The sequence below is a fragment of the Strigops habroptila genome, chromosome Z (assembly GCF_004027225.2).
Source record: "Strigops habroptila isolate Jane chromosome Z, bStrHab1.2.pri, whole genome shotgun sequence".
Lineage (NCBI taxonomy): Eukaryota > Metazoa > Chordata > Aves > Psittaciformes > Psittacidae > Strigops > Strigops habroptila.
The window spans coordinates 61,939,009-61,960,315 of NC_044302.2; the positions used below are offsets into that span (position 1 = coordinate 61,939,009).

The following is a 21,307-nucleotide window of genomic DNA, read 5'->3' on the forward strand; positions in this document are numbered from 1 at the left end:
TATATTAACCATTGTGGGGTAGATAGGTTGTTTGTTGCTACTCATTGGGAAGGCAGGGGGAAACACAAACAAACAGGTGAAAGAAGTTATCTTAAATATATCTCAGGAAAGATCTGTTCAGGTCTAAGGCTTGCTCACTAACTGTCGAACTGATTTGTGTTCATACAGTAACTAGTTTAGCTCTGAAGTTTCCTTTTTGTTTTCAAATAGTCAGTGCTCAGGACTCAGGGTAAATTGAATCAGAAGTGCTCTAGGATTGTTCTCTCCTCCCTGCACGTCTGCACACAGGACTTTGGAAGAAGACAAAATAAAAACTTCACTTGCTTTGCACAAAAAATTCCATTTAAAAATCCTAATTGCCAAGATTCAAGTCCTACTTTTGTTTGGTTTTCATTTGAACCTAAATTCACTTTCCACCTTGCAAACCATCTCTTTAACCAATCAAGAGACAATACGCTGTTCGTTTGCTTTTCCCCTCCCCTTCCTAGCATGAATCTTTACGTAACGGTGTGCTGAAAGTAAGATTGAGAGTCACACACAGCACGCTAGGCAATTCATGTGCCACACTGCACAACCACCTCCCTCAACAGCCCCCTGTGAAAATGCAGATCATTCTCTTACTCTTGGAAATACAATCCAGGCAGTGGAATCAGACCAATGGTGGCATGAACAGGTCGTCTGACCCAGCTCAGTACCAGGGAAAAGAGGGGAATGATCCAAAAGGGAGGTGAAGGAGAAAAAAACCCAAAAAGAAAGGGAGGGGGGAGGCAAACGGAAAACAGACAACAAAAGAAAAACCCAGAAAAATGGAATATTTTTCCAGGTGGAATCCTTTCCACCTCAATCCTTTCCCTGCTTGCGATCCCATGTCATTCCAGCAGGTGCTCCTTCTTGTACAAAATATCAAACACATTCTGCTTGCTTGATGCTTTTATGGAAGATGCTTCATTTCTCGGAATTTTTAATTAACTACAACAAAATGAAGCAAGAGCCTACAATGTGTTGTTTAGCTTCAGGGTTGGAACAGGGCTGCCTTGCAGCAAGGGAACAATCTGGCATGCCTGATCTGGGGAAGGAGGAGAAGAGCAAGAGAAAGAAAGGAATGGACAAAATAATCTGTGTTCTGGAGTCTCATTTTAAACAAGGAATTTCCTGTTTCTGTAGAGAATGTCCTATAAACTATTGCAAGAAGATTCTGCCTGACTCTGCTAGTGAAAGCAAAGGCTTTGAGAAGAGCCCGAGCATTCCAACAGTGACAGAGCTTTCCCCTTGTTAACTAATTACACTGTTGACCAAAGTGTATCAAGTACACTCACTGACAGTACTGTACAATTCACACATATCTGCCTACTGACCTACTCAATCTGCATTATATGACCTCTATCAATGCAGGATGGTTTCCAAAGAGCTCGAAGAGAACTGCACTACAAATACAATACTTGTTTTTACTGGTGTTTGTTAGGAACATCTCTACATAGCTCAGAGAGCACTTTGGATGTACTCAACACCATTAATGCCTCCCAGGCATAATACGAGCATTAAGAGTAGCATGGGTAACAAATCCTCAGTGCATAGTGGCTTGAGAACACTCTGAACAGCATGGCTCGCCTAGTCCCTCCTGGCCATGAACCAATGTGTTTTCACTGCAAGCTGAATTGTAGAGAGCTCTGAAAATAACTGAAGAGAGTAAGAGCAAAAAACCCAAACAAACCCAAAACAAAACAAAACGCAACCTTCCTGCCACGGAGAGCTTTTCTAAAGAGATCAAGCTCTCTCATGGAAGATGATGGGAACATGGAATCTGGAAAGAACATGGAACATGACCCCTGCAGTAACAGAAGGTTCATTCACTGATACAGCAGAAATTTGGTCACATTGTAATGGCACAAAGAAAACACTTCAGTATGAAAAACAGATTGTTAAACAAATCTAAACCAACACTTAAAATTCCAGGATAGCCCCGAATGCCTGTGACACACCAACACGGGTAATGTTGTGTATGTTGTTAGATTGGTGTGGGACTAAAAATTCAACAACAGGAGGATGGTGGAATTGGTACAGGAAAGGACTATGAGTTCCTCCAACACAATGAACAATGGCATATGGCAAAAGTGACCATTTCTATTTTCGGACCAGAAATGGTCCGAAAACAGAAATGACAAGAATTCAAGCGAAATACTGGGCGGACTTTTACTCTTAGAATATGATAGAGCAAAAACAGGGAAAATAAGTACATGGTCACATAATTAAGCACTGTTTGCTAACAGGCATACACAAGAAGATAAAAGCAAAGTGATATAGCATCTCCAACTGCTATCTCCAGGCCTCTGATATCTATGACTATATTCAAATGCTCACAACACTTGCAGCTTGGTTTTGCTTTTCCACTGCCCATGGGTGTCACCAGCTGCTTGGTTACAGCGAAAGTTACGAAAACATAGGCAATTCCTTCATCCACTGGGCATCAGCTTAGTGCTACAAAATGGTAAAAAAAAGTGGGCTCCTCTAGTCACCAAAATGCCAAAGATATGGAGCAGTAAGACAACTGACAGATACTCTCCACACAGAAATATTCTACTGTGGAATAAAGTTTACATTTGTTTCTGCCTATACCATGAATTTAGATTATAAAATCTGACACAATTTAAAAACTTGCAAGGAAAGCCTGAAAATGAGCCAGCTGAGCAACCACATAATTTTTTTTTTTATGTTGCTTTCACTTCCCACTCCTCCATCTCCTCTTTTAATTTGTTATCCTTAGTCATGTTATTTATGAACTCTTAGCATGCGGTTAACTTTAGACAATCCCATCACAGCTGACTACAGTATGCATAAAGACAAGCATACATTTTCAGCATACATTTCCAGCATCAGTGCATAATAGGTGAAAACTTGCAAAGGCAGTACAGCATGCTTTATTATGCTGTACATTTTGCAGAATTATTTAAAAATAAAACCAGCATCAGTTAGCTACCAAGAAATATGCCCTACAGAATTGCAAAATAGATTGCAGTGTTTTTAAGAAACATCCAACACACAAAAATGTAAGAGCAAGGGTGAACCCAGCAATCAGAAGGAAGCCAAACAAGAAGACTGCATTCTTTTTGGTAATAAGTTCAGGAAGATGATTATTTAAATCAGTTTAGTAGTAAAAACTGAAGTAAAACTTTCAAGACATATTGACACATGTCAAATAAAGATAACAGCTGGTTGCTATTAATCTGTTAGGTTTTTTTAATTTTCTGTATGTTCTCCTAGGCAGCCTACCCTAAGGAGTAAAATAACTCCAAAGACATGTCTAAACAAATGGGCAAAAAGGCTTTGCGAAAGCTTCTTATCTGAGTATCACCAATTTTTACAACTGCAATTCTAAATATTGATGCTTAGCTTAATTCTTTTCCCAACACGTCTTAAGAGATCAAATTTAAAGTAAAGTGCGATAATAAACCCACTAACGAATTAGCTTTGAATGCTCTCTTGTTACAGTCAGCACATTCAAAGCCTATTTTCCTGGAAAAGGTTCAAGTTTTTACTGGATACTTTCCAAACAGCTCTGTGTCGCAGTAATCTACCACTTTTCATTTTGCAGACCCTGAAAACTCAAAGGCATTGTCCAAACAACCTGAACATACTCCTCTAACCGGAAGACATTTCTAATGTTAACAGACTAATGTCTCAAAATTACTTTATAGCTATATACGTGCACGCATTACCCTCACCTGCAGTGCTGCAAGGATACCTTAAAAGATCTGGATAAAATAGCTTCATTGTTTGTTTGAAAGTTGGCAGGTGAAGTGATGGATTGCTCAGAGTGAAACCTTAGTAAGATAAGAGTACAGATAAAACAGTAACCAAGATGAAGATGAAATAAAGACATAAAAACAACAACTCAAGAGTACACAGTACCAATGTCAATGGTTTAGAGACCAGCAAGAAAAGGAAGTCCTTTGGCACATGCAGTTCTGAGTGTGCTTGGGATGATATGTATTGTTATCTATCATGCCTGTTCGCATCCCTGACATGATGTGCACTGTTTGTAATTCCTTTGTACAGTTCTCTCTCTGCTGGCTTACCATTACAGAAGAGGTTTTTCTGATGTTAAGACACAACACAGCAAAAGAGCGTACAAAGAGTCATGCAGGAGTTCCTTTGGTGAAATAGTCCTGAAGCTATATGCATATATATCATATGGTAAGTTTGCCATAAAGAGACTGTGGTACAGATGTAGGGTAGAGCTACCTACTATCCTTAATCTTTTAAGGGAAAGTGATCATTTTGCAAATGAACGTGCTCAGTGTGAAAGAAAGGTATCAGAGATTGGTGGGAACTCTAAACACAGAGACACAGCTGATCTACTGGAAAACACATTGCTTCTGTTCACAAAGAGGAATGAATGCACAAGACAAAACCTAGGAAAAAGAATGAAAAACAATATAGAGGAGAGAGAATAAGGAGACCACTAATGATAATAATAAAAGAAACTAAAAAAAAAAGGTAAAATAAAAGAAAAAGCAAATGCCAAACTTCTTACTCTCTGAACACAGTGACTTCTGCCTTTGCGGATGCTGATTTACAGGAGAAAAGCAAGCTCCACTGAGAAAACTATGGGGGGAAGAAAAAAAATCAATAGCTGTCATTAATCAGAAGGGGAGCATTTAGAACTCCTACATAAATAACAAAGAAACTAGCAGAATCATATCTCTACAAATTGCCTCACAGATCTTTTAAGTGATCTAGGAACAAAACGTCATCTCCCGAATCACATTGTGAGATAAAAGGCAATATATGCAGAGCACATTTCCATTCTTAATCACATATATAGGAACATCTACCTGTCAGGATACATGTTTCACCGCTTGTCTTCCCTTACCCCCTTATGACTTTTCTCTACTCAGTGAAGCAGCATAAACAGAGAACAAAAGTAACAAAAAAATTAATACAACCCACTAGCAAATAAGAGATTTGTGGTAAAAAAGGTCAGCATTTTAATAACGGAAAAACCTAGTTCCTTGCAAAAGGCCAAGTGCACCCGCCTCCAGAATCCTGCAGTTCAGTAGTTGGTTCTCCTCACAGGACCCCTCTCCACCCCAATTTCACTCTGGAGGCAGATGGAGGAAAAATTAGGCTTTTTAGAATCACCTTCTATTATCACTCAATAAAGGGCAGAATCTCTTGCATAAATCATGCCACTTAAGCTCCCTTCTCCTTCCTTCTCCCCCATCAATTGCTAGCTAAGGAAAAGAAAATCCACATCTCCTGCAAGAGAAGGCAGAAAGCAAATGCAAGTTAAGCTCAAGGTCTTACTATATGGAGTACCAGTGGCGTGAAACATGCCACACATGCCACACTTCCGCTTCAAAACCATTTCATGAGAACAAATATGGAGAAAAGAGTAACGATAGCAGCAACTGGGTGTCTTCTGTTACAGATGAATAGATGGCAAAAATCAGCTCTGGCTAGGTAGGTACACACTGGTTGAAGTACTGTATTTACCAAGTACTCCACACATGTCCTACCCACAGACACTAGGAAGAGGTTTTCTCTCCTATGGACTGACAGTAGGAAAATGGTGTCTCTCTTGTGTCTGCTTGAATCTTGGTCTTTTTCTTTAGAACTAGAAAATGAGAGTGATGCCTATACTTTTCCCAGCAGAGTCCTAAATAACATTTTCTATGGTCCCCACATGAAAAAGTTTCCAAAACCCTGGGCTACATAAACATGACTGGAAAGTGGAAAAAGCACTATCTGAGATGTATAATGAATCAAATAATAAAAGCTAGAAGAAAACATAAGCAACACCACTGGTCACAGAGAGACCCAAGTTGCTAAATCTGTAAGCAATTCTACCACCAGAGCTTTTAATGTGGCAGCTATAATTTACTTCCAAGCTTCCTCACAAGGTATAGTCTAAGAGCCATGCAGTCTTAGCATAAAAGAGATGCATGTTATGCATCTCACACATGCATTGCTTTAATGCATTTTTTAAAGCCAATCCTTAGCAAATCAAATTTCTGGATAGCAATTACTGAGAAGCACAGGCTCCATAACTCTCTAAGTGCTAACATTACGTTTCATTATGCTTGCAAAACACAAACACACACTGCATTCGATTTCAGCAAACTGCCTTTGCTTGGGTTGCCTGGATTTATCCATTCTTTCTTTCCATGTCTTCTCTGTCCATGTCTTTCCATGACATTTCTGGTGCAGCTCTGGCGCCATGCAGAGCACTGTAATGCCTTCCCTATGCAGCGCTTTAGCGTCCATCCCAGTTAAGCACTAAACCCCTCGCTTTAGCCTATGTTTAAGACTGAAGACACCAAAAGAACTACACATGTACCTGAAAAAAACAAATGCTTAACTGATCCACTGTATGCAGTTTTGGTCGTCATTCACAGCTGTAGCCAACTGCCTACAAAGTGTGGTTGGGAAGAAGTCTAGATGACAAATATACAACGCTGTTTAGGGGTGATAGCTGAACTCTGTGGTATCAAACCATGACACAGCTGTCTTTAGCCTATACTGTACAGCAAGGGTACATACTTATATGGACGGTAACTCCACTGAGTACATGAACACTGCTGATTTTGCAATGAAGCATTTTTAGGAACCCCCTGCCTTCACAATACTTCAAAACCAAACAGATCCTTTAAACACCTTTTCTTCTTTTCCAAAGCACCTGTATAAGGCCATCACTGAAGGCAATATATAGCACATAATGGACCAGGAGTCTGATGGGAGCATGGTAAATCTGTGTTTGGTTAGAGACAGCTTCCATACACTTGAGTACAGACCACCCTGGCAACAGTGTTTTCTTCTTTCTACTGTGTGTTTAGTGACAACATACAAAAATAAGTCATAAATAAAATATTGCATATATTCATGCTGTAAAACATGAAGAAAATTCTCCGCAGGACCTCTCCTATCTGCACTGATTAATCATAATTCAAAAAAAGATAAGGTGGTCACATAGCTTTGGTGCCAGGAATTGGAAAACCTTGAGAAACATGGAGGCAGAAGTCAGCTTTCCTGCCTGATCAGATACCGTATGTGAGCCATACACTCTTGTCATACGCACTTACTTAAGCATAACAAGCAGGGCCTCTGGCATGAGCATATTGGCAGTGAGATGTAATAAAGTGGTCTACATTTCACACTTCAATGTTACTGACTGCTCATATAGTGATAGACCAATACAAATTCAGTAGCTACCACAGCTACTGAAGAGAGGTGGAAAAGAGGAAAACAGTGGCACTCCATTCCAAGTGTAGCAACAGTATTTAAAATCCATCCTCAAGAGCATTTTTTTTTTTTCCCAGTAAATATGGAACCTGGAATTATTTACATTCCAATTCCCTCAAAAATCTCTAAAAAGATGATCCTTGTTTTCAGCTTCTTGAATTCAGAATAATACTGCATATGGAAGAGATTTTTTAAATCAGGCCTCACCTGCAACGCTCTCTCTGAGGCTGACACCTGGAAATAACAGCAGAAGAAGAAAAATCCCTAGAAAACACATCCTTCCCTCCAAAGAACAAGGCATCTTTAACCTAGCCAGATTTCAGATGAGTAATTCTAACCCAAAAAGCGCTCACCAAAAAGCCTTCTATAATATCATCTTCTATAATTCAATTTCAGGCAGTAGGCAGCATCAAGATATTTGCAGGACCTTAGGATCACACATCCTCAATATACAAACAGCAAACAAGAGCAATTAAATGGAAAGGAATTTCAACATTTCTTTAGGGTACACAAACAAACACAACCCAAAACACATACCCACTAAGTCAAACTTGTCTGCCAGCTTCCTGCTGTTATGATCTGTGTACAACATACAGCAGGTGACCAACCTGGTTTACAGCATTTAAGCTTTAACCATATCTAAATAGGCCTTTGAATAAGCAATATAGAAGGGCTGGAGAGAGAGGCTGTGTAGCCCCTGTGCTACACACACTTGCTTGTTCTACTACCCTTCCACATCCTCCCTGAAGCTCCCATTTCTGAATGCACACACGTGGTAGGAATAACTTTGCCATGCAACCTGAATCAAAACATTTCCTCTCAGCTGCATGAGCTCAACCAAAGCCCCTTGCTGTTCTTCACAGCACAAGCAGAGACCAGAGGCACAAACAACCCACCCTCTGTGCGGACTGGGAGATGATTCTGTACGTTATGCACAAAGGCAAAAAACCACCTTGGCATTTGGCAGCAGGAGCCCTGGACCGCTAGTGCCACACCAGTGACAGCATGTACTGATGCTAAGCTTTTATAACAACTTGTGTGCTTGTATCTGTACTGCACCGCTTCCAAAGGTTTCCTCAACTGCGATGGCACACCAGTATTTCTTAAACAGGTGTCCTCCACAGCTGTAAACGGACTACTTGCTTGAAAGCAACAAAAAACTATGCACCTTTCGAGATGGGTCAAACAAGCTCCTCAGCCTCAAACACAGGGCAGAAATTGTGACACGCAGTGTATTTAAGAAGGAACTTTACAGCTTGATGATTATATGTGACAATATAGAAGCAGTCCTTTCTTCCAGTAACTGCCATTTGCTTATTTTTTAAACAATATAAGTGACATAATAAAACAAAATGCTTAAAAATTAAACCAAAGCCTTTTTTTTTTTTACTCAGATGTATAGAATGGTAGAGGAAAAATAATTTAAATCATTTCCTCAGTAATACAAGTAATATTTAAATAGATTTAATAGTGCTGCTCCAAACCAATGAATTATGAGTTTAAAACCTATTAAAATGTAATGTTTTTTTCCTGAGCTGAGGGGAGAGAGATTTAAATCCACTGAATTTTAATATTTCAGCTTGAGCTGCAGGAGGTAGAGAAAGTCCAAATGAACTATTCCATCAGCACCATTCAAGCATGAACATTTTAATCAGTTTTACTTCCTTGGAGTTCTCCAACACAGTTTACGCTGTCATTCTGAAAGCACTTAACACAGAGGGTGTGAAAAACCACCAAGGCTTGTTATTGCCTTCACAATTGATGGCAAATAATTTTGCAGACTTCCTATCATTAAAATGTCACTGCTAAAAATTGAGGTTCAGCATTTCTTGTGCTAAACTGCATTTTCTTTGAACACCATCACATACCTGTTCTTAAGTTTTTGGTACATTTACCTCTTTCCATGTGATAAACAGGCACACAAGCAGTAGCCTCTATTGCTGTCTCACTACCTAACTGCAGTTCAAAACAGACTATTTTAAACAGGGGTAGGGGGGGAAGACTCGGATAAAATTCTTGTAAAGTTACAAGTTAATTCCCTGGTTCCCTTATTAAAACGTAAGCACATTCACACAGCATGCTCTGATTATATAGTATAATGGATTAAAACAAAACAAAACAAAAAGCCCAAAACAAAACAAAAACATTTTAAGACAGACGATTCAATTTAATAATACAGGACATGAAAACATCACTACTAATTAGATCATCTTACTGATTTAACGCTACAGTTTGTGTGTTGTTCCAACAGTGTGATCTTGTAGATTCTGATTTTAAAAACATGGCAGCTATGACACATGACAAGATCAGCTGGATAATATCACACTGCTCATCCCGATACTCCCAACCAGGAAAGGAGCTCTGGATGAGCCATACAAATTGCTCTGAGCAAGAACTCTGTACCATACCGTCCATGGCAAACACCAGATGCAGAGTCTGGATGCCTGCAGATTTACAGTCCTCCTGCAGCATGCTTATGATACCTAACTTTGGTATAGTTTTTCTCCCTTCATCTCTCCAGAAGAAGATAGATGATATTTAACTTGTTTCAGCCCGTCAACAGTTTTAAACTGAACATGACCTGTGAAAGAAGTCATTATAACTGTGTTTCATTCCATTAAACACAACTAGCTTGTTGTCAGGAGAACAAGCAGTCTCTCCGGGTTCCAGGCTCACTTCAGTATTTTGCTTTTAAACTGCATGGATCAGTGATTTCATTCATTTACCAATGAAGATAGAATAATATTGCAAAGTTAAAAAGTGCTTCATCAGATTCCATTAAATTAGAGCACATTCGCACAAAAATAAATACATGTGAAACACAAGGAGACACATGATTTGTACACATTCAATACTTTTCTTGTGCCATCCTCCATTCTGGTAAAATTCATTTTAAACTCAAACCCAGGGATCCCCTGTTGGAACCAAATGGGGTTTAGTATGAGTGAGGTGAACTGAATAGTGCCCCCCAAAGCACAGAGAAGCTTAAGCTACGGCTGCACTTCAAAAACCCAAACACTTTTCTGTCTTTCTGATACACAGTTCAATGGGTAACTAAAGACACATTTTTAAAAACTCTAAAGAGCAAACAACTTCAGAAGTTTTTAAAATATCACTGTGTTAAAAGAACATAAACTCTATCAGACTTACCAACCAGCAAAACAATATAACACGACATAATTAGAGATGTAGAAAAGCCATGATTTCTAATCGTTCTTTGTTTTATTTTTATTTGTATTCACTTTACAAAGCATGAAAAGCCTTTTTTAGTCCCATGTTACATTTTCAGACTTTAAATCTCTCTAAGTGCAGACATATTATTATTGTGGGTATTCATGCAATCAGAACTTCAGCTTTTTTGATAATTTGCTGTCCTACCTGTTCATTTTTTTGTAATGAATCTCTTAAAGATTGGATTAGATTACTTCTCTTTAAACTTGATGAACACAAAGTTTTCAGTCTGTATCGCTCCTGTTTCTCTAAAACTAACGTGACAGCCACAGGGTATTTCCTAAGTCAATATAAACTGAGAGTCAAAAAAGCCAGTACAGCAAGGTAAAATCAGTCTTACCAGGGAGGTGACAGGTGTCCAATTTTAATGCACAAAACCAAAATTCAGACATTATGAAAATTTGAGGCAGCAGAATTTCAATTGACTTGAAGAGATAAATTCAGACAACAACAAACAAAACAGAAAATTTACTTCTGTCTGGTAGGGGAAGACCAACAAAAGTTACTGCCAGGCTCCCAGACAAGTATCTAGCCGGCTTATATTTATTCTGTGTAGTTTAGTGGTTCATGAAAGCAGGATAAACTTAAGTAACAGTGCAAAAGCCAGCATCTATAATATCACATCAATCAACACAGTCTTACTAGAAAACAAATTGCTTTTGGCAGTCACCTAATATTTACAAAGGTGATTGGTAAAAATGTACACAAGTAGACTGTGAAGTATTCATACGCAAGTGTGTACACACACACAAAACGGGATGTGCAAATATACACAAACGCTACGTACGCACATAGAGCACACACGCATACAAACTTTTTTAACAAAGAAGCTAACCTTTAGCTACTTACTTTATGCAAAGAATGTTAATAGAAGGCAATATTTTTGGTTAGGTAATGAAAACTAATTGGGAAATTATTCATCTCCCACTCTCCCCACTGGAGCGTGAAGACATACAACAAATGTTATTCATGATTCTACACGACTCGCTCCGGTTCACCCCTTTCTTTCTAACGGGCACTTCAGAGGAAATAAAGGTTACTCTTTTCCATTTATATCTTCTAATTGACTACCAGTGTTTTCTTGTGGTCAGAGGGATACAACGTAGAGTTAGAAACAACCTATTAAAAACAAGCTACAATCAGACCACTGCTCTACAGTACTGTCAGCAACAATCAGAGAGCCCTGATTTCCTTGTTAAAAGACAGAGGCATAATTGAAGCAATATCTTCACTTCAGATTGATTATTCGGCGACCCTTATCCACATCTTCACTCAGCAATTTGAATTTTAATGAAAGCAAATGGAATAATTAGCATTTCAAAGTGTGTTTGATACAATGAATAAAAAAAGGGAAAAGACTTTTATGTATAATCTATACACAAAAGAAAAAGCATTTGGGAGGGCGCAGAAGATGGGAAGTACAGTTGTAGTGTCTTCATTAGAATAACTTAAACAACTGCTTGCACCAGCTGCATAATTATCCATGTGAATAATGTGCTATTAAGCTATGACTTCTCACCTTTATTTTATGTAGTGTGAACAGTCACGGCTTTCATTGTTATGGCTTTCCTCTCCAGTTGTAAAATGTAAACACTGTGGCTGCCCACACTCATAAAATCTCACAGGACTTCTCTACCATGCTAATATCGCTGGCCGCCAAGCTTTCACAACAGGGGCTCCACACACCCTTGTTTTGAGATGACTAAGAGCAGGCACACCTGTGAGTGTACTGGTGATCATTTTGTCATTGATTTGGGTTGGCTGTTTGGTTTTTTGGTTTGGTTTGTTTTCTTTCCTGTCATGGGCTTTTTTATTTTTTAAAGTAACATCTATTTTTTAATATAAAAATTAAAAGTGTGGTGAATATTCACAGTCCTGAGCCACAGCAGCTGCTGTCCAAAAAGATGCTGGCAGTAGGGATGCAAAAAACCCTTCTAAAGCACAAGTGTGTCATATGAAGGCTACCTGTTACCGCAGCTGCAGAAGCAGACTGGCACGTGGCATGCAAAGGAAGCAAAGTTACTTAAAAAGGACAACAAAAAACCAAATACAGACCCAGCTTCAGGGAATGGATACAACACAGACATTAATTACTCTCTTAGTCTTCTCGGCACAGTGCAAGCAAAAGTCTTCAGGTAGTAACTAGCTTTTATGCAGATCAAGCTACTGAACTTCATTACTGCCCACAACTTTTGCCCACCTGATGGAAATGAGTTCATACAAGAGAGAAAAAAAAGCTATTTACAAATGCAATTAGAGGTAAAATGGAAAGACCACATACCCCAATGATTGCGTTCAGTTCTGCCATGGTCACTTGCTTGGCACGCTCCACAGCTTGCACCACTTGTTGCTGATGCTATAAATGAAGATCAGAAACAAAATAAAATTATTGGTTTTCTGAATTATTAAGCACAGATTCTTCCTTTTATTTATTTTTCTTTGCTTTTCAAACACATGCAGGGTTTGAAATAACTTCTCTAACAGACAGTAATGTTCTGTGTTGATCTGCGAGACTTGCATCAGGTAAGGGGAGGATTAGTTTATGCAGTTACTTGCCAGGAATTACACTTTTGCTCCCCAAAGACCTATTTTACAACCTGGCTAAAAGGAGAACTGTTTTCCTTTTGTTCACCTTTTGTTCAGTGTGCTTTTGAATTTACACTCCAACTTAAAGGCAAGCCACTTTCCTGACAGCCATGGAAACTTTTTGATTAAAAAAAAGAAAAAAAAAGGAAAAAAAATAGTAAAAGCATACAGAAAAAGAAAGGTATGTATTTTCAACAAGCACATAGTACCCACATCACTGAAGGATATAAAGATTCTCCTCCTAGATACATTTCAAAGCAGTTCAACCGTAAGAAACAAATTTAAAATGCCATTCACAATTCTGTCAAACATGTGAAAGAGAACTAATTATTTCAATCCCCAACATGTAAATTTTAACAGCTTTAAAAAGTCCATCAAAAACACATGGTCTAATTAACAACACAGTTTACAGGCTTCAGTGGTGATATTATCTCAGTTTGAGTGATACTGTATTCCTGCAGTAAATTCAAAATTGCTGTATGCTGAAAACTGATTGATATTTATTTGAAAACAGCAACTACAAATAAAATAAGGTCCTCATCTTGCAACCAGATCCATGCCTATTCGGAGCTCCACTGGTGGCAAATTCATTTACACAGGCGGCCTTGCAGGATCGGGATTACACACAACAAATTGGTGCAAGTGGGGGGTCAGGGAGAACTGCAAGTAGGTTGTGTGATCTGCATGATCTGCACTGGGAGTGTGTCAGCCTTGATTTATAGCCACTGGTGGAACACAAAGTGGGGTGAGCTCTTGCCTATCTTGAGAGGTGCTGAAAACCTAACAATGAAACACTAGCTCTGTATCGAAACCAACATCTAGATGTTCTTTAACACAAAGTTTAAGGAAAGGGCTGAATGGGTGTCTTTAAAGCCTCTAGTTTGCCCTCACATCTGTGTATACAGGCAGAGCAGAGCCAAAGTACAGACCATGCAGCAATACCTCCTGCACGTCCTTACCATGGGCAGAAAGCTGCATACAATAAGGTGGGGACCCAAATCCTCAAGACTTCTTCCAGCACCTTCAAAGGTAGATGAAACGCACTGGGAAAGACTCTCTCAGCCCCACTGGGAGAGGGGGCCATAATGTAGGGCTTCACTACCTCCGGGACTTGGCAGTCTCAGATTTGCCGGTTCCCAATGCAACACACAAACAAAAAAGGCACTTTCACTTATAAACTCTCTCCCATAGAAGCTCTCAGAATGAGGACAAGCAAACCTAAAAATCCACCCATAACTATAAGAAATGCTGGCCTCAACTACAAAAAACGTATAAACACAAATAATGAAGGAGGAAATTTAGAAACACTCCTGGAAGGAAGAAAATTATTTTAAGGTTTGTTTGGTTTTAAGCGAAGAAAGAAAGAAATGCCAGGAGAGCAAATAACATACTGTTGCAAACAGAATCACAGCAGTCCCATTTAGAGTTTTGTAAAGCTACAGTGCTAAAGTAAACCAAATCTGTCACTTATAAGCAGACAATCTAAAGACCACAAAGCAGGCTGAACATGAGCAAATGTGTTCTTGGCATTCAGGAAAAATAAAAATAAAAAAATAAAAAAATACAAAGATAAAAATGCAAAAATGCAGTGGTGTACTGCCATCACAGATAACCAGTAAAAAGGAAATTACAATACTCAAGCCTCAAGTTCCCGTGATGTGTTATCATCTCCAGGTCATCACATGTTAAGGACACGTACAGCTTTCATTGATTATGTAGCTGAAAGCCCAGTGACACGTGGCTCTATACGGCAACACAGTGATCGTGAAAATTACACCACCATTTTCTGGTGCAGGTCAGCCACACTAAAAATGGGTCACAGCATTTTTGATCAAGCCGTCAAAAAAAAAAAAAAGAAAATCAAAATGGGTTTAAAAATCTTTATTTAAAAAAAAAAAAAAAAATCCTTTATTGAGCTGTTTACAGTCAGCTCTGCTTTCCTACCAGTTCCTAGGCAATGCTTTTTGCACTGAGGTAAAGAAAAGGACCTAGCTCTTGACTTGTATATATAAGCATTCAATTTCAATGTCCATTTACTTCAACCCCATTCCTGAGGCCATGGGCAGAAGAAAAATCTTCTGAAGGACCTACAGAAAGCCAACCTGAAAACATCGAAGTTATTGTAGAAATTACTCCAATTTTCAGCCAGTTTTTGGAAAAATAAATCAGCTCCACAAGAGTTTGAGTGTTTTCCTTTCCTTTACAGCAAGCATACAAATAACAGCTCTCAGGATTATTTGGGAAAAACACTATTTCATTCCCAGATGAGGGGAAAGAAGGTGGAGGAGTTGAGTACCAAAATCTCACCTTAAGACTCTTGCTTCAAAGCACTGTAAAACAGAAATTCCCTAAGCAGACTCACAAGGCATCTTTCATTGATTCTCACAGGTTTGGGATCAAGCCTTCATAGAGAGCAGAAAAACCATGGGCCTTTTAACACCGAACCTAAACTAGGTACAGTAGCGACAATTAAAACTCTCCTATTGCTAGCTGCTTTAACATTGATTTAATAATCACTGGCATAGTATGCAAAAGACCCAAAATAGATGGTCTATATAATTAGTCTCTCCATCACTTCCACCTCATTGCAGCAGCTGAGCAGACTCTCACTCAGCACCCCGAAGCCCATGGGGAGCCTATCCCGAGTGACCCTGGGGCTACTTTGAGTCACAGACGCAAACCACACACTCCAGTGGATAAAGAGACAGGAAAGCAGAGTCATGCTGTGGTGTGGCAGAGTGACAAGCAGGGTTTGAGGAGCCCACTGGCTGTCCTCTGTGTTTCTGAACCTGGGGCTGGCATGCGGCTCCACATTACCAACTACAGCTCCAGTGATAGGTGCAGATCTCTACATGCAGAGAAGGAGCCGGACTGGGCCCCAGGGACCCACTGCTGTTGGAAACCAAGGTGTGGGTAGCCAAGTGGGAGAGCAGCTGGCTGGCCCAGTCCGCAGGGGTACCCAAGGATGGCTGACTCCAGCACTTACCATATGCTTGAATACCTTCCCTGGCCAGCATGCCAGTAACAAGCAGCATTATGTTAAAACTAAGCAGTACACATTAGCCTGCCCATCAAGTGATCATGCAGCGATTTACAGCCAAGTAAAAAAGCAACAGTAATAAAGGGTTACTTTTTCCCAACCAAATATAGACAGGGTTGCAGCTTTCACACACATTTAATGCTAGCTTTCCACTGTGCACACAAGCAAATGACAGACCCACTTTCTTCAGTTATGGGAAAACAGTATTTTGCACCGCATTTAACAGGCCAGAGCACTGAACTCAATACCCTGCCCTGCCTGTCACGCAGACTAGTATCATTTCTCCTTTTTAACTTCTTCCCCGTCTCTTCTCTTCACCCCTTTTTGCCTTCTGTAATGAGGGGCACGTCTGCACTTGCCTTATGTTGGAAAATCGCCTACTTTCAGTCTCACAGTGGGCAGTAACAACAGAGACCACAAGAAGGGTGTAGGCTTTTCCCCCATCGCATTGTCTCACCACTGTCTTGTCACCTAGCCCTGGCTCCTGTGCTGGCATTGCAGTAGAGTGGAAAATACCTGGGCTGCTTAAACCATGTCAGAGCTCCCCAACACCTCCCAGTGACAGGAGAGCCAAGTGCCCAAAATTCCCCCTGGTATGCACACACAGACGCTGGTCTTGGAAACACCTAATTCAAGCCAGTCTCCAGCACTGCCAACAGCATCCAAAGCAAAAAACGATTCACTCTGCAGAAGCAAGCAGGCTCTGCCATGTTTTATTCATATTATTTTGTTGTTGTGTTATCTGTTTAGAGGGAGTACAGACTAGCTCTTGCTTAAGAACTGAAGCAGTGCCATTCTGAAAAGCTCTATCTAGAGGCAGCATAATGAGATGAGGCCACGCCAAAAACACTACTGAGAACCAGAGAGCAAACACACATTTACTATGGAGTAGAGCACACACTTAGAAATTAGAAGGAACCAGCAGATTCACTGCATCCAGACACTGTAACTCAGACAAGATATAATAACCACTTCATAAAAATGTAAGAACATTATTAGCAGTATATGCAGAAATTGCTAATAAGATGCCTTCCTTGGTAGAACGATTACAGATACTGACAGCTTCCTCGTACTTACTGTTTCACCTCTAGTCTGGGGCAAGTCTAAGATGGAGGAAAATAATTTCATCTTCTCAGCCTCTCACTTCTCAGACCAACTGCTTCCTTTTGAACAGCATGGAAGGACTCCTGCTCTGTTCCTATAATGCATCTCACAGTCTTCATCCAAATTTACTGAACTTTAGAAGCACCTCTAGGGAACGTATGTACAGAGAAGAGCAAGCCTATTATGGCCCATACCTTTCTAAAAGGAAAACCATCAACTAATACTAAAGAGCTTGAAAGCAAAAGACTGCATGCAGCATCTCCTTTTCGTATGTTTGCTGGCGTGTGTGCATGCCAGTGCTTGGTATTTCATTGTACTTCTAAGTATATTTGACCACCCTACCATGCATGGGAAACTGAAGATCCCTATTAAAGAGCAATCCTTCTAGCTTGTTATTAGCTAGTTCACTGGCAGTTAAAAGGGAAAGCACACCTTCCAAAGAAGTTTACTACAGCCTTCTCCAGCCCACATAATGCTTGCAGTGTGGTGTGGAATTTGACAGGGGCCAATAACGTGAGAAGCCATTTGTCTGGCTTCTCAAGCAGCTTTTTAGCTTGTGCTGAGCTCCAGGTTGCCACAACTACACCATTAGCTATAAATGAGCCTGCATGTGTGTGCCTCATGATATTCATATATATTATACACAGTCAGTTTTTACTTCAAAGAAGTTAACCATGATACATGAGTATCTCCAGCCACACTGAACAAGTACTGCTATCCAGCACATGAGGTCGTTCAGCCCTCAATGGCCACAGGTTGCAGCCACACACACTGCTTTGACCAGAGAGGAACCAGCCCCAACTTGAAAGCTGCAGAGTTGTGCTAGTGTCACACTGTTCTGCAGCTGGTAAATTCAGTTGAGAAGAAGCGTCAATTAGCAGAGGCATTATCTATGGCTTTAGACCCAAAATGAATTGCATTTTACTGGCTAGATCATTTGATGATGTGAACATTGAACTAACTATACCAGCTGCAGCAGATCAAAACTATGCTAACTGAGTTCTAACAACCTCCAAGTATTTACCTACAACCTTGCAGGCACCCCCTTCACCTTATACAATGGGAACTATTCCAAGCACACTAGTATCTCCCATCACAGGGAGGTGGAAAATGACTGTTACAACACAGGAAGCCTGAAACTGCAGCAGAAATTGAACACACATCACCGCTGAGGTCCCTCTCATGCCTTGGCACAAAGTTACTCTTTCCTACCAAAATGGGAAGCCTGTATTTCTTGGTGCTGTTTTTTTACAGCCTGCCTGAGTCGGACTCTACACAAAAACAAGGTAACACTTGACTGCGTATGTAGGCAGGTTAGGGACTTTATTTTTAATACGTGCTTAGATGATGTACAGCACAGTAAAACTGACTGAAGCCTGGAGAATTTCCTGAGTATTTTACTGGATTGCCCCCTGAAACAAAGCAGACAGTAGTACACAATAGGATGATGTATTGTAACTGCATCCTTTTCTCAAGATCTCTAGTGATTTTGGCCACGATTTCTTACTTCTAAGTGAGTTATCACAAGCCATTGATTCCTTACAAAGTTAACAAGCAATAAGACAAGTTAACCTGGTGCTATTATGAGGCAATAATGTTGCCATCAGTGCATGTAACCGCTGTATTTTGTTCATTTTTCCCTCAGGCACAATACAAAGGAGCCTGATCACATTTTTCAGCCACTATTCCACAATTAGACTGTATGCAAAACACATAAACAGCAAAAGCATGCTGCAATTCAATTCTCTATTAATCTAGATGATGAAATAAAGAGACTTCCATTAAGACACTTACTTTTTAAAGACACAAATTAGACAGAAACCAAGGCTAGCAGAATACTCAAATCTGGAGATCAGTTCTCTTTTGCCTCATAAGCACGTGCCAATATAAACTCATTTAAGAACTGTTTCTACGAACAGAGGTCAAAAAATTACCAAGATTTTCCTAACCCCAGTACGAAAACTACCATGATCAGTGGCACTGTCGAGACAGATGAAAAGGTTTTTTTGTGCTTCCTCTTTCAATCCCTCTCTGTTGTTTCGCTCTCCCTCCTGCTTTTGCTAGGTGAACTCAAAAGCACCCTTGCCTCCACACATGATGAATGTGTACACCAGCTTTTTGGAAGTGCTCCCTTTCGTTTTTGTCAATGCATGTGAAAACGCTGAAGTTGGGAATTTTTTGACCTCTTCCTCCCCTCTGTTAAGAGTTTTAATGCCAGGCAACATGCACAGCAGAGGAGCTGTATAACTTGGTAAATGAGACGTGTAAACAGGTGTAGGAAACTTTATGGGCCACAGATTTAAAAAGCAGACTCCCACTAGCACACAAGCCATATGAAAGCCTGTTTTCAGATGTGAAACTGCTTAACTCAAAGCTCTGATCTAAAGAGTAACAAAGTAAACAGCAGTCATCAAGCACTCTGATGCTGGAGTGCTTAAGTCCTCACTGGGTGGTACTGTACTCCTGACAGAAGTGGGACAACATCATTTTCTAAATTTACAATCTGGATCATCTCAGTTGTCTACTTACATAGTTCTTGCAACTAGCAATTAATGACAAGCTACTGCAATGGCTAAGTTCAGAACTACTTTAAAACTGCTCTCCATGCCTAGCTTGATGGCCAGGAGGTTGTTGAACAGTTATCAGGGCTCTTGGCTCACAGTTCACAAGTTACTGCATGAGAGCACCACATGGGAGATTTTCCTCAATGGAAGAAAAGAATGAAGCATAATGTGTAGCCTTCACAGTGCCTTCTCCATCTAAGGCAGGGACTTAAAATGTACCAATACCAGCTTTCAGGAGAATGACTCCAGGGTGATTCAATTCCAGGGACAGAAGAGCACAATGCATGGGGAGCAGGAAAAAAAGAGAAAGACCATGCTCATCTGAGTGGGATGCCACTAAGATCAAAGTTCTAAACCTAGTCTTTTTTGTTGCCCCCCTCCCCGATTCCATGTGAGCATGTAGAGAGGGTGGAGGTCAGGATCTCCAAAATCAAAGGCCAAAATCTATCAGTCATTGTGAATCAAACACATCTTTTGTTTTTTCAAATGTATTCTAAGCCCATGTAATCCTTTTGCTTGTCTAATTGGCAAGAAACACGTACTCAGGAAAGCACATGGGCTGTGTTTGTGGAAGCAGAGCAAGCAGAGCAGTGTGACGTCTGTATGGTAATAAAGTTTTGTTTAGCATTTCAGCTGAAAATAGCAGTACCAGTACCAGCAGTAATATACTGGTACAAAGTTTCTAAACACAGTAGCAGTAGTATACTGGTACATAGTTTCTAAACACAGTACCACATACTCTAGAGAAGATTTCTCTGCTGTGGAAGTGCTGATCCCATGTCTTTGCCAAAATTACAGCTTTGCCTGCCAAGTACTCACCTCTGCCTTTGTTTCAAAATCGTGTCATTTTAGTGCTCACTTTAGCATGAGCATGAATCAGCTTTACACCTCATTTTTATACGCTGTGGTATTCCTGTGCATCAAATAAAACCCTGTGACTACATATATGGAGATTCTGTAGCAGTCCAAGTACAAAATCAAAAGCTTCTCAGTTTAGATCCATGCAGGACTTGAGCTCTGATCCACCAGCAATGTAACTAGATCATTACACATCATTTAGTTTCTACAAATCCATCTTTATAAGCAGAGAATAGAGCAGCACTCATGAACATCATCAGCTTCTAGTTCTGATAGCATTATTCTCATTTCAGATACACAGAGATACAAATGTGCACGCACACACGCATCACATTAGCAGAATGCTGATACCAAGCACACAGCCTCTCATTTGCAGCAGGATGAGCAGCAATCCTGAAAAGCAATGGCATTTTATGGAACAACTGAAAAGGTGGGAGAAAGAGTTGCAGAGTGTTCTCAGGCATATTTTACAGATGCAATGCACAGAAATACACCTTCCAGCTTTGACGTTTCAGCTACTAATTCTAGTAAAATGAAACCATGCATTAAAAAGACGCATGCCAGCCTGCACCAGCAGACCCCAGTCTCCAGACACCTTCTTTTACCGGAGGAGGCAGGAGAAGCCGTTATGCACTCAAGATCTCCTTTCATGAGCCACGCTTGCATTTTACTTCACAAATGCCTG

At 40.1% G+C, this 21,307-nt stretch overlaps 1 protein-coding gene across 6 annotated transcripts in view; it reads right to left on the reverse strand.

The window, feature by feature from the left end:
• Positions 1 to 21,307, reverse strand: part of LOC115619717 (transducin-like enhancer protein 4) — a 100,641-nt gene that overhangs the window by 46,951 nt on the left and 32,383 nt on the right. For all 6 annotated transcript variants that reach the window (XM_030512459.1, XM_030512456.1, XM_030512460.1 and 3 more), the window contains one exon: positions 12,752 to 12,826. In XM_030512459.1, coding sequence (XP_030368319.1) covers positions 12,752 to 12,826 — 75 coding nt within the window. The remainder of the gene's footprint in view (positions 1 to 12,751; positions 12,827 to 21,307) is intronic.